At 40.0% G+C, this 13086-nt stretch overlaps 1 protein-coding gene across 3 annotated transcripts in view; it reads left to right on the plus strand.

Moving 5' to 3' along the window:
* LOC105049737 (histone-lysine N-methyltransferase, H3 lysine-9 specific SUVH4) overlaps window positions 1-13086 on the plus strand; it is a 52307-nt gene that overhangs the window by 26297 nt on the left and 12924 nt on the right. For all 3 annotated transcript variants that reach the window (XM_010929479.4, XM_019852579.3, XM_073242449.1), the window contains 3 exons: window positions 3536-3695; window positions 5523-5628; window positions 5738-5920. In XM_010929479.4, the coding sequence (XP_010927781.1) occupies window positions 3536-3695; window positions 5523-5628; window positions 5738-5920 (449 nt within the window). The remainder of the gene's footprint in view (window positions 1-3535; window positions 3696-5522; window positions 5629-5737; window positions 5921-13086) is intronic.

A 13086-nucleotide genomic window follows, 5' to 3' on the forward strand; every position in this document is an offset into this window, starting at 1 on the left:
AGGATGCCGATGGCATAGCCATGCCCTTGTCCACTGATAAGGTTTGTTGAGAGAGAGAGAGAGAGAGCTGATACCCAAGTGGATAAAGGTCTTCAAACTTGGATGCCATATTTTGCTAAGGTAATTTTTTTTTGAAATTGATCTTGACTTATCACAAGAATGACTAGCACAATGAACTTGAGAATCGGAAGTCCTACAATTTCAGCATAGATTTAGATGTTGAGCATGGCTCCTCTCATCTCTTATGATTCCCTTTGTTAGGGTTAAAATTCCATCGCCATTACCACCGTCAATGACAACGATGATGACCACTTCTCTTTTTCTTGCCACAATGCTGCTGCCACCGTATATGAGGATGACCAATTCCTCTTGTTGGTATTAGGATTCCATCGTCACAACCACCATCAATGATGACGTTGATGATCATCATCTCTCCTCTCTTGCCATCGACCATCTCCTTTTTTGCCACCATGTAGATAAGGATGACATGTGCAGGAGAAAGGGGGGGGGGGGGGCGCAAAAATCGTACATCGGAGGTCAGAGGTACGTCTCCCCATCCCTTTCTCTTTTTGCCTCTCTTTCCCTCTCTCTCCCCCTTCTTCCCCCCTTTAGGTTTTAAATCCTATAGAATGGAGGTGTCTTGGTTTCTCCAAGGAACGTGATGCTCCGCTGTCCCGTCCTGTTCTGGCAGTGGTCCCAATCATACAACTTGGTAGATATCCTCCATCTCTCTCTCCTTTTCCTTTTTTAGTTTTTTTCTTTCCTTTTTTTTTCGACTACCTTCCTTTCATTTCTTTCCTTTTTCTTTCTTTTCTTATCCCACCCTTTCTTTCTTTCTTTCTTTTTCTTCTTTTTCTTTCCTTTCTTCCTTCTTTTCTTCCTTTCTTTTTCTTCTCCTTTCCTTTCTTTTATTTTTCTCCTTTTCTTTCACTTTTTTCTTTTCTTCATCTTTCCTTCCTTTCTTTTCTCTTTCTTCTCTCCTTGTGGGGATGGGTTTTGGATTCCCGACCATCTTGCTCTTGTTTTCTCACAAAAATGAGATGGAATGGCTGGGAGACACCCCATCCTATTGTGATGTAAAACCTTGGGTATAGTATCGTACTAGATCAATAGCTAGTTGGTACAATCCCTACTATTGGTTTAGGGAACCTTGATCATAACTTTATCCATGAACATTACATCAATTGATGAGGACAATGTTTACATCCAACTTTTCCCTATGCCACAGTAGTGTTAAATTAATCAATCGAATGAGCTCTTGAGCATCTTGGCAAAGTAGTTGTAGGGCCTAATGGTGTGGAGGAACGCATTGAGGGTTAGGCCTTTGGAGAATTCTAGAGACAATTGATGCAATGGGTATAATTAGGGCATCCTTTTCTTGACCTAGAAGGTGCTAGGCAAGATGAGGTAGGAAATTAGGTATCATGGGTAGTTGAAGGAGTCTGGGAATAACCGTTCTTCTCTTTTTGATGTTCTTTAATGCCTATGGTGACTATGTGGATTATATGAACTTGGAGAAGTCTAGAGACAATTGATGCAATGGTATAGTTAGGCCATCCTTTTCTTGACCTAGAAGGCATCAAGCATGATGAGTTAGGAATATAGGCATGCTGGTTGGAGTCTAGGAATCACCACCCTTCTCTTTTTTATGTTCTTTAATGCTCGAGAAGTTGTGGCAATGGTGATGTGAATTATATGAACTTGGAGAAGTGGCAGAAATTCTTCATAATGTCGTGAGAGCGTCGATGGGAGGGACGAATGCAATAAGGGATAAAGTCGGTGACATCTCGAGTTTGTGGGCCTTTTGTGGGGAGTTTGAGTAATGCTCCTACTTTTTTGTAGATTTTATTATGATCATTTTGGTCAAACCTGAAGCTTTAACAATTAGGGAAAAATGTGTAGCAATTTATTCATGGACTTATTGTTTAGATGAAACCTAATTGTATATTCTTAAGCATACAATTACCATTTGAACTTGCAAGTGCATTGTTATTTGTAACTAAGAAGGCTTGTTGAGGGTTGAGTGTTAAAATGTTTTCTACCTTTGATGGAGCTTATCTCGGTCCATAAAGCCTAGTTACACAAAGTGCAACACCAACTTAGTAATAGATGATGCATCAAGGAGACTGATTTTCTTCAATTGTATCATGTTGGTCACTAGGGTTGCAAATGGGCTGGGTTAGACTCGGTCATGAGCGATCCTAATCCGATCCGATTCCTTAATCGGGTCCTAATGTTGGACCTAGACCCAACGCAATACAAGATTGGGTCGGTAATAAATGGGCCCCAATCCAAAAAATTCAGGTTTGGATTCGATCCAAGTCAAACATTGCCAACTATGTTTTAATTACCACGTAGCCAACTACTACTGATCATACAAAATAGACAATAAACAATATTACCCTCAAAACTAGTTAGGATATAAAAGTAAATCCATCTTTATGTTAAAGATATTGTGCATACAAGTCCTAAATCACAACTTTGAGGCTTAAATAGGTTCAAGCCCTAATGGTATATCGGGTCGGATCGGGTCGGTTAGGTCATAAAGTAGATCTAAAAATTGATCCAGAAAATCAAATAGATCAGGTTGGGTGGGGTTGGATTCGAATTCATTAAACCCAACCTGACTCAAAAAATGGAATGGATCCAATTTTAGAACCCGATCCGATCCCATGAGTCCTTTAAAATGGATCAGATCGGGTCTAAGTGGGTCTAGTTGGGTTAGGTTATGGGTCAACTTGATCGATTTTCAGCCTTATTGGTCACTTTAACACTTCAATAAGAGTTATTGCCAATGTTCCCCATCTCAATACTGACTCATATTTATACCGCATCGGTACAGTGTTGGTATGCTTGGTACAGGGTCAGTTTGGGGTATCGAGACTTAGTGCAACCCCTAAGTCTCTGTTTAGTATCCATATGGAACGGGATGCTTGGTACAGGGGGTGTGCATTGCTATTGTGAATCATAGCTATCTCTATGCTATAAAATTGCACAAACCCCATAACTACCTATGCAAAAAAAGGATATGCAAGTGCAACAAAAGGAAACAAATTTCATATGTGCAAGATGCATGATTGAAGTATCTTATCACCCTTTTGGATTTAGTTGAGATTTTGAGTTAGTCTTAAGGACGTGTTACAAGTCCTTTTGACCTTGCCTCAATCCTTCTTATTGGTCAAATATCATGCTATGGAGTTGGAGTGAATGAGAAAGGAATGGAGGGAGGGAGTTTGATGGCTTTGAGAGAGCTGGGGCTCCAAACATACAAATAGGAAACTGTATTATTTGAGAGAAAAGTTAGCCGATCAGTTCAACTGTTTTTGAATATTGGTGATTTTCTTATTTGTTAACCTAGCAACATATGCAAGGTTGTCTTATAAGCAGATTGTTGCTGTCTGCTGATAGTTGTATTTACTATTTTTGGTAACTGCTAAGAGTGATGACCGCACAGCATTCTGCCTGATAGTTTGTATGATTATACCATTTTAATGGCTAACTCATTCACCTCTTTTGGTTTCTCAACCATATCTAGGTTTTATATACGACAGATCATTACGAGTGGCTGAAAGTTTGAAGATCCTTGCGAATGCTGTTGGATGTAAATGCAAAGGAGATTGTATAGATCCAAGAACTTGTGCTTGTGCTAGACTAAATGGCTCAGATTTTCCATATGTGCACAAAGATGGTGGCAGGTGCGTACTGTCATCATCTTCTTATGCTTGAACTGCAAGCGGCTGCTTCTTACGATCGATCTTGCATGGCAAATTTGTGACATTAATGTAGCATATACAGATATATTTGTGTTGTATGCATTTATGTGTGAATGTGTCCATGTATGTATGTGTATTTGTATATACAAGTTTATGTGTACAAAGGTAAGGTTGTTCCGTTGTGACCTGGGTGTCACTGGTTCGAAACATGGAAATATCCTTGCTGCACGCAGGGTGAGCCTGTGGTACATCTGACCCTCCCAAGGATGGCAGGCCCTATATTGATGGGAGTGGATGCCCTTCTATTAGTGTGCCTATGTACATGGTTATTCAAGTCATTTGGGTTCTAGGGTTCAATTTTCATTACTCAATTAATTAGGCTTTGTGATTAGAATTCAGATATAGTGTGAACTTAAGTGCTGTTGTCTGGGCCATGTCGGCTACCAGCTGGCATGACACCCCATAACGACACATGCCATGCCATTCCTTTTCTTTTTAAAAGGGATTGAAGCCCTTTTCTTTTTAAAAAATAAAGAATGGGCAACTTGTAAGTGCCATTGCTGACTTATTTTAGGGTGCTTTGAGACGGCACAGCCTACATTTGTATCCATTTTTGAAATCATATTTTGTGTGTGCTGCTTATTGTATCATACCATATCAGGCCAACCCAATATGTCAACCCTTGAGCTATTGAGTCTCAGGAGCTTGTCCATCTTCAGCTCATGTGAAGTCTAAAATTATAATTTCTTTATACTTGCTGATTTCAGTGTTTAATTATTGGTGATTATAAGTTCTGATTAGCATCGATCACATGCCATGTGGGCTCATGAGTATCTGGGCTTAATGTTAGTCTGGAATCATATCCAAACAGTTTTCTTTTCATCAAGGACTGCGGTACTATCCTGAACTGCTTGGTTTGGTGCCTACCGAGCCGTACTAGGGGTGGACCTACATGGCTGCCCCTCGGTTCGAGAAAACAATGAGGGAAGCGGAGAGGGAGAAGGAAAGAGAGGAAAAAAGAGGGAGGAGGGAGAGATGCTCAGAGAGGGAGAGAAGAGGTACGGAAACCCTCCTTTCCTCCTTTGTTCGTCTATAGGGCGCACTGGTTGGAGTCCCTGTTTCAAATAAAACAGAGGTTTGACCCCAAATATTTTATTTTTTTTCCTATTCTTCAAGCGAAGTTGGCATATAGTGTTTCAACTCACCTAAAGAGAAGGAAAATTAAAAAAAATTGTGTCGACTTCACTTAAAGAGAAAATAAAGAAATCGGGGTCAAGCCCTATAGATGAGCAAAGGAGGAGAGGAGGGCTTCCAAGATCCTCCCTCTCGCTCCTGCCCGCCCCCATCTCTCTCTCTCTCTGCTGCCTACTAGGGCTTGTGGACAAGCACAGGAGATGAGGGGTTTCGAGCCTCCTCTCTCTCCCTCTCCTGGCATCTCCCCTCCCCCCCTTCCCACTGCCCGTCTCTCTCTCCCTAGGGTTTTTCTTTATTGGAATGCATTGGAATGGCATGGCATGGTACCATACTGCTTCTAGTGTTGTGGACCTTGCTTTTTATATTTTTGTGTTAGTTTTGGCAGGCTTACTGTATGGTGTTATATATGTGTGTGTGTGTGTGTGTGTTGTGGGGGTGGGGAGAGAGGTATGTCATTGGAAGGGAAGGAAATATTCGGCATTTGTTTCCTAATTATCTGGTCTCATGTGATACTTCTGTTTCATGGCTTTTGCAAAAGTTCATTGTTTACTATTATAATATAAGTTCTGTTACATCAATTTAATGGAACTAAACTCTACTGTCTTGCTTCCTTAGATTGGTTGAAGCTAAAGCTGTGGTATTTGAGTGTGGTCCTACTTGTGGATGCAGTATTAATTGTGTAAACAGAACATCCCAGCAGGGCTTAAAATACCGCCTAGAGGTGTAATTGCGTGGCCATTCTTTCTTGATAATTGTTTTTGTTTATGCTACTTGTTTTTGTTCTAAGCAGTCTATCTGACCTTATCTTTCTGTTAATACACCTGCTGCAGGTATTCCGCACACCAAAAAAGGGTTGGGGTGTGAGGTCGTGGGATACCATTCCTTCTGGTGCTCCAATTTGTGAATATACTGGAATACTGATGAAGACTGATGAGGTTGAAAATGCCTCTGAAAACAACTATATCTTTGATATAGATTGTCTACAAACGATGAAAGGCCTTGATGGAAGAGAGGTACTCATCATAGAAAAGACTGTTTTCCTTTTGTCATAGAATAGTTATTTTCTATGAGAGTAATATGTATAACTTACCTAGGTAGCGATTGATGTTTGGACATTTGTTTGATTATTCATCTCTATTTTAACTGTGCTCTTAAGTTCTGGAAAGCGAAGACTGGATATCAATGCCAGTCAGCAAACTTTAGCTATTTCTCTAGATTTGTTTTTGATGGGGACATTATGATAATAATAAATAAGATGATGGAGACATTATGATAATAATAAATAAGAGTTGCAATGGTTATCCAGAAAATGCAGAATTCAAGGGGTCATTTGTTCGTGGAATTATGAAGTCATCTGATCATTAAATATGGTCAAATTATATATCCCTGGAAAGCTCTGGAAGTCTAGTTTCCAACGCAATAAACGATATATGAATTAGAGTTTCCTAGAAGAAGTTATAGTTAATTTACTCCAGGCTATGCAGCAGAAACCGAGAAGACAGATTCGGGCTTTAAGAAGGAATTTGGATTTCCAATGAATTGGGTCATGTATTTGAATTAAATGTATGATCTAGGGAAGATGAAAGTGATTATCTCCAACTAGTATAAATAGGTGTCTTGGTGATAGATGTAAGCATGCCTGAGTTATTGAAATACAATATCATTGCAACTCAAGATTAAGTTCTATCTTTTGACTTAGTCTCTCTTGGGTGGATTCCCAAGGTGTACTTAGTCGAGTTCTTGTTGCTCTTGGGGGCTTGGCTCCCTCTTCTAATTCCTTCCGACATCAGATTGGTATCAGAGCTCCGGTTCCTTCCATTGCTGGACGTCGTCGTCGAGGAGTGAACGTCAACGTGGCTGCTGTTGAGCGTGATCTTCGTGATGTCGAGATGGATGAGTTGAGGAGGCAAGTGCAACAACTTCAACAGCAGCTTGAGCATCTCCAAGCTATACACCGTGATGGGACACGTCATGGTTCGGAGGTTGGCAATGAGGAGGAGATTAACCCTTTCCATGATGATGATTCTGATTCATCTACTGGGAGAGCTTCCTCTCATCATGGCTAGCGAAATCATCATGAAGACTATGGTGTCAAAGTCAACATCCTCGATTTTGAAGGCCAATTGCATCCAGAAGATTTCATCGACTGGTTAGCCACCGTTGAGCGAGTTTTCGACTACAAGAACATCCGAGAAGACAAGAAGGTGAAGATAGTTGTTATCAAGTTGAAGAAACACGCTTCGGTATGGTGGGAAAACTTAAAGAGGCGAAGGGATCGTGAAGGAAAGCGGCGGATTGTGACGTGGGAAAAGATGAAAAAGGAGCTTAAGAAGAAATTTCTCCCCGCTAGTTACAAGCAAGACTCTTTCTATCGTCTTTACAATTTCAAACAAGAGTTGTCTATGGAAGAGTACACCGCTGAATTTGAGCATTTGATGATGAAATGTGATGTCGTGGAGCCCGAAGAGCAAACGATTGCTCGATATCTCGGCGGTCTTTGATTGGAAATCTGTAATGTTGTCCAATTGCAACCTTATTGGACTTTTGAGGATGTTTGCAAGTTGGCGGTTCGTGTGGAGAAATAGTCTAAGGAGAAAGGTGCTCGCAAGACCTTGGGTAAAGAGGGGATCTCTAACCGGGGGAGTACCTCGAATCCCAAGCCTTTGTCAGCAGGGAAGGCTACTTCTTCGAAGTCAGCTCAAGCACCAGGTGGCAACCCTTGCAACTCTTCGAGCACTACCTCGAAACAGTGCTTTAAGTGTCGAGGATTTGGTCACATCGCTTCCGAATGCCCAAATAGGAAGATCATTTCCTTAGTAGAAGAAGCGGAAGATAATCCAGTGTTCGATTCCTTCGTTGATGAGGAGAAAGAAGTCGAGCAAGAAGAGGTCACCTACAGTGATCCAGGGGAGGCTCTCATCGTTTAACTCATCTTGAAGTCTCACATGTTGAAGATGATAAGTGGCTTCGTCACAACATTTTTCACACCCGATGTACTTCTCATGGTAAGGTGTGCACCGTCATTATTGATAGTGGGAGTTGTGAGAATGTTATTTCCACTACCATGGTGGAGAAGTTGCAGCTTAAGGTGGAGCCTCATTCGAAGCCCTACAAGCTCTCTTGGCTCAAGAAAGGCAATGACGTCCATGTCAACAAGCATTGCTTGGTTCAATTTTCGATTGGACTACACTACAAGGATGAGATTTTGTGCGATGTGGTTTCGATGGATGCATGCCACTTCTTGGACGACCTTGGTTATATGATCGGAAGGTGATTTATGATGGCTTCAAGAACACCTATTCCTTTATTAAGGATGGTGTGAAGATCACATTGGCGCCTTGTAGAATGGAAGACAAGCCTAAGTCCTCCACTGGATAAGGGAGTTCTTATCTTTCGAAGTCTCAATTTCTCCAAGTCATGGATCGATCTCCCGATGTCTTTGCACTCGTGCTCTTGGGGAGAATGAAGAACAGAAGGATATTCCACCTATTTTGAAGTCTTTGCTTGAGAAATTTCGAGATGTGGTGCCCGATGAGATTCCTTCCGGACTTCCTCCCATGAGAGGAATTCAGCATCATATTGATTTGGTGCCAGGTGCTTCTATTCCAAATAAGGTGGCCTATCGAATGAGTCCGAAGGAACATGAGGAGCTTCATGATAAGTCGATGAGCTTTTGCAAAAGGGCTTGATTCGAGAAAGCTTAAGCCCTTGCGCAGTTCCTGCTCTACTCGTGCCAAAGAAGGATGGGTCTTGGCGGATGTGTATCGACAGTCGAGCTGTAAACAAGATCACCATCAAGTACCGTTTTTCGATACCTCATCTTGATGATTTGCTCGATCAACTTCATGGCGCTTCTATCTTTTCAAAGATTGATCTTAGGAGTGGCTACCACCAAATTCGAATGCATCCTGGAGATGAGTGGAAGACGGCATTCAAGATAAGAGACGGTCTCTACGAGTGGCTAGTAATGCCATTCGGTCTTTCTAATGCCCAAATACTTTTATGCGCCTTATGAACCATGTCTTAAAGGCTTTCATTGGCAAGTTCTTGGTCATCTATTTTGACGACATCCTGATCTATAGTACTAGCATGGAAGAGCACTTGGAGCAACTCTGAGAGGTCTTCAAAGTGCTTCAAGAGCAACACCTATATGCAAACCTCAAGAAATGTCACTTTCTCACAAACAGTGTCAATTTCTTGGGTTATATTGTCTCTCATGAAGGAATAAGCATGGATCCGAGCAAGGTAGAGACGATCGAGAATTGGCCTACACCAAGATCCCTTCAAGAGGTTCGAAGTTTCCATGGGCTAGCATCTTTCTATCAGAGATTCATTGTGGGGTTCAGCACACTCGTTACCCCCATTACTGAATGCTTGAAGGGAGGAGTATTTAAGTGGAACGAGGCAGCTCAAAAGAGTTTCGAGTTGATAAAGAAGATGACTGAAGCATCGATTCTCGCATTACCCAACTTCGAGAAAGTATTTGAAGTATGTTGTGATGCTTCAAATGTGGGAATTGGAGCTGTTCTTTCTTAAGAAGGCAAACCACTCGCCTACTTTAGTGAGAGGCTGATTGGGTCAAAGAAAAATTATTCAACCTACGACAAGGAGTTTTATGCCATCGTTCGAGCTTTGATCAATTGGAGGCATTATCTCATTTGAAGGAGTTTGTTCTTTATTCGGATCATGAGGCCTTGAAGTACATCAATGGCCAACACAAGCTCAGTAATCACCATGCCAAGTGGGTGGAGTTTCTTCAAGCCTATACATTCGGGATCAAGTACAAGAGCAGCGCTCAAAACCAAGTCGCCGATGCTTTGTGTAGAAGATGTGGAATGCTTTTTTCGACGCAAGTGAAGGTGCTGCGATTTGAGGTCATAAAGGAGCTTTATGAGGAAGATCTCGATTTTTCCAAGGTTTAGAGTAAATGCTCTAAAGGCGCTTGGAAAAATTTCTTCTTACAAGATAGTTATCTTTTTAAGAACAATCGATTGTGCATTCCTCAATGTTCTTTACGGGAGGCAATGATCAAAGAAGCCCACGGTAGTGGACTTGGAGGTCATTTTGGGCGAGACAAAACTCTTGCTATCATCGATGCAAATTTTTATTGGCCGAATATGGTTCGAGATGTTTCAAGACATGTGGAGCGTTGTCGAACTTGTCATATTGCTCAGGCTCATTCACAGAATACCGGTTTATACACACCACTTCTCGTTCCCAATGCCCCATGGGAAGACGTGAGCATTGATTTCATGGTGGGATTGCTGAAGACTCAAAAGAACAAAGATTCGATTATGGTGGTGGTGTACCGATTTTCTAAGATGGCGCATTTTGTTCCATGTCTCAAGATCTTGGATGCATCTCATATTGCTAATCTTTACTTCAAGGAGGTTGTCAAGCTTCATGGTATTCCGAAGACTATCACTTCTGATCGCGACTCAATTTATGAGTCATTTTTGGCGTACTCTTTGGAGGAAGCTTGGAACTACCCTTCAATTTAGTTCCTCTCACCATCTTCAAACCGATGGCCAGATAGAGGTTGTCAATTGAAGATTAGGGAGCTTATTGAGGTCCTTGGTAGCAGAAAATATTCAACAATGGGACTTAAAACTACCTCAGGCAGAGTTTGCTTACAATCGCTCTCAAAGCAAATCTACTGGTAAAAGTCTGTTCGAGGTTGTTTACGAAGCTAATCCTATCAGTCCATTGGATTTGGCCCCACTTTCAATTAATCACTCTTTCAGTAGTGATGCCGAAGAAAGAGTGAAGCAGATTCGGAGATTGCATGAAGAGGTTAGGAAGAAAATTGTTCGGCAAAATGAGAAGTACAAGAAACAAACTGATAAATTTTGAAGGCAGGCAAGCTTCAACGAAGGAGATTTAGTGTGGATTCATCTTTGAAAGGAGCGATTTCCATCAGATCATTTTGGGAAGCTCAAACCGAGAGCTGATGGCCCTTTCTGAATTCTGAAAAGGATGGGTGAAAATGCATACAAAGTTGAACTCCGAGGAGACTATGGAGTTTCAGCGACTTTCAACGTCTCTGACTTATCACCATACATCGGAGAAGATGAAGAGTCCGACTTGAGTGCAAGTCTCTTCCAACCGGGGGAGAATTGATGGGGACATTATGATAATAATAAATAAGATGATGGAGACATTATGATAATAATAAATAAGAGTTGCAATGGTTATCCAAAAAATGCAGAATTCAAGGGGTCATTTGTTCGTGGAATTATGAAGTCATTTGATCATTAAATACGGTCAAATTATATATCTCTAGAAAGCTCTGGAAGTCTAGTTTCCAACGCAATAAACGGTGCATGAATTAGAGTTTCCTAGAAGAAGTTATGGTCAATTTACTCCAGGCTATGCAGCAGAAACCGAGAAGACAGATTTGGGCTTTAAGAAGGAATTTGGATTTCCAATGAATGGGGTCATGTATTTGAATTAAATGTATGATCTAAGGAAGATGAAAGTGATTATCTCCAACTAGTATAAATAGGTGTCTTGGTGATAGATGTAAGCATGCCTGAGTTATTGAAATACAACATCATTTCAACTCAAGATTGAGTTCTATCTTTTGACTTAGTCTCTCTTGGGTGGATTCTTAAGGTGTACTTAGTCGAGTTCTTGTTGCTTTTGGGGGCTTGGCTCCCTCTTCTAATTCCTTCTGACATCAGTTTTACATCCGTAAAGTTATTCTGGAGAGAATACAGCTTGATTATTAAATTTTGGTCCAGTATCTAGATTAGATTGTACCTGCTTATATATTTGGTTGCCCTATGTTGTTGATCTATTTTTGGAATCCAATATGGGAAATGCTTTGGGTTGTGTTGGTCTAGAACTCTAGATCCTAGTCCAAAACCCTATGCATATTGCATTGGGTCCCGGTTGTTTTTGGGATTGACTTATCTTGGTCAAGAATCTTCTAGATACCAAAAAAGGTTTAGATTCTATAAAATTCTCATTTAGTATATGCATTATAACTAGATACTAGCATATTACCTGCGATGCACAGGATACATCTTTTATTTTGAAAATATACTATCTTAATTATATATTTTTATTTATTACATAATTATTTAGAAAATAATATATATTTTATTAATATATAAAATATTTATTTTATTAATAAATATTTATTAGTTTTTAATAAATATTATTTTATTAATATATTAATATATTGTTTTATTTTAGCTCATACCTATCTAGCTATAATTATGAAGTGTATTGGTAAATAAAGCTGCCTCTTCCAAATCTCAATTAATTCAAACATATTCGGAAACATCAACCATGAATGTAAATAGTAGCTGAATTTAATGAAACATGGGGGTAAATAATTATTTGTACATGGATTAGAAAAATATGTATGGACGTGTTCCAAGACCTATAGATATATTGAAGTTGTAACATGTGATATTAAAATCATCTATTCCTTTGTGTTTGTAAAATGGGCTTTTTATATATGTATTGAAGTTGTAACTTATGATATTAATACTATCTATCTCTTCGTATTCTTAAAATGGGTGTGTTTCATATACCTTGCTTATGTGGCAAAGTACACATGGCAGATTAAGTATATGAATATGGTAGATTAAATATGGGAAAAGCTTTTAATGTGGCAAAGTTATAATTCAAGTTTTGGAAATAACTTCTGCCTTTGTGTTCTTAAAATTGGCGTTTCATATGTTGCACATGTGGCAAAGCACACATGGCAGATTAAATATGGGAAAAGCTTTTAATGTTGCAAAATTATAATTCCAAGCTTTAGAAATAACTTCCATGTGCACATGGCGGACAGAGGCTCTACCAAGGCAGAGCCTCCTTTTTAATATGTGTGTGTGTGTGGCAGAGCCTCCATTTTAATATTTGTGTGTGTGTATCTGTAATATATAAGATTAAGAAGTAAATGAGACCATTCTGGAGTGTGGCCGTCGAATGGTCTAAGGCCATCTTAGTGCAATATGGCACATTGAGGATGAGTGACATGTAAATTGTGTATGTCTTTGATATACATTCCTAGTTAGTTGCAGGGATTTTTACCGTATGTATTTAAAGGTTGGTGACTTAATGATCTTTATCCCTTCTTGTTGGCATTCCTTGTTTCATCCTGTTCTTTTTTTTGACTCCTAGTTGGCCTGAGCTGAGAATTTGGCACCATTTTAGAATAGTAATT

Source organism: Elaeis guineensis, chromosome 8 (genome assembly GCF_000442705.2).
Source record: "Elaeis guineensis isolate ETL-2024a chromosome 8, EG11, whole genome shotgun sequence".
Lineage (NCBI taxonomy): Eukaryota > Viridiplantae > Streptophyta > Magnoliopsida > Arecales > Arecaceae > Elaeis > Elaeis guineensis.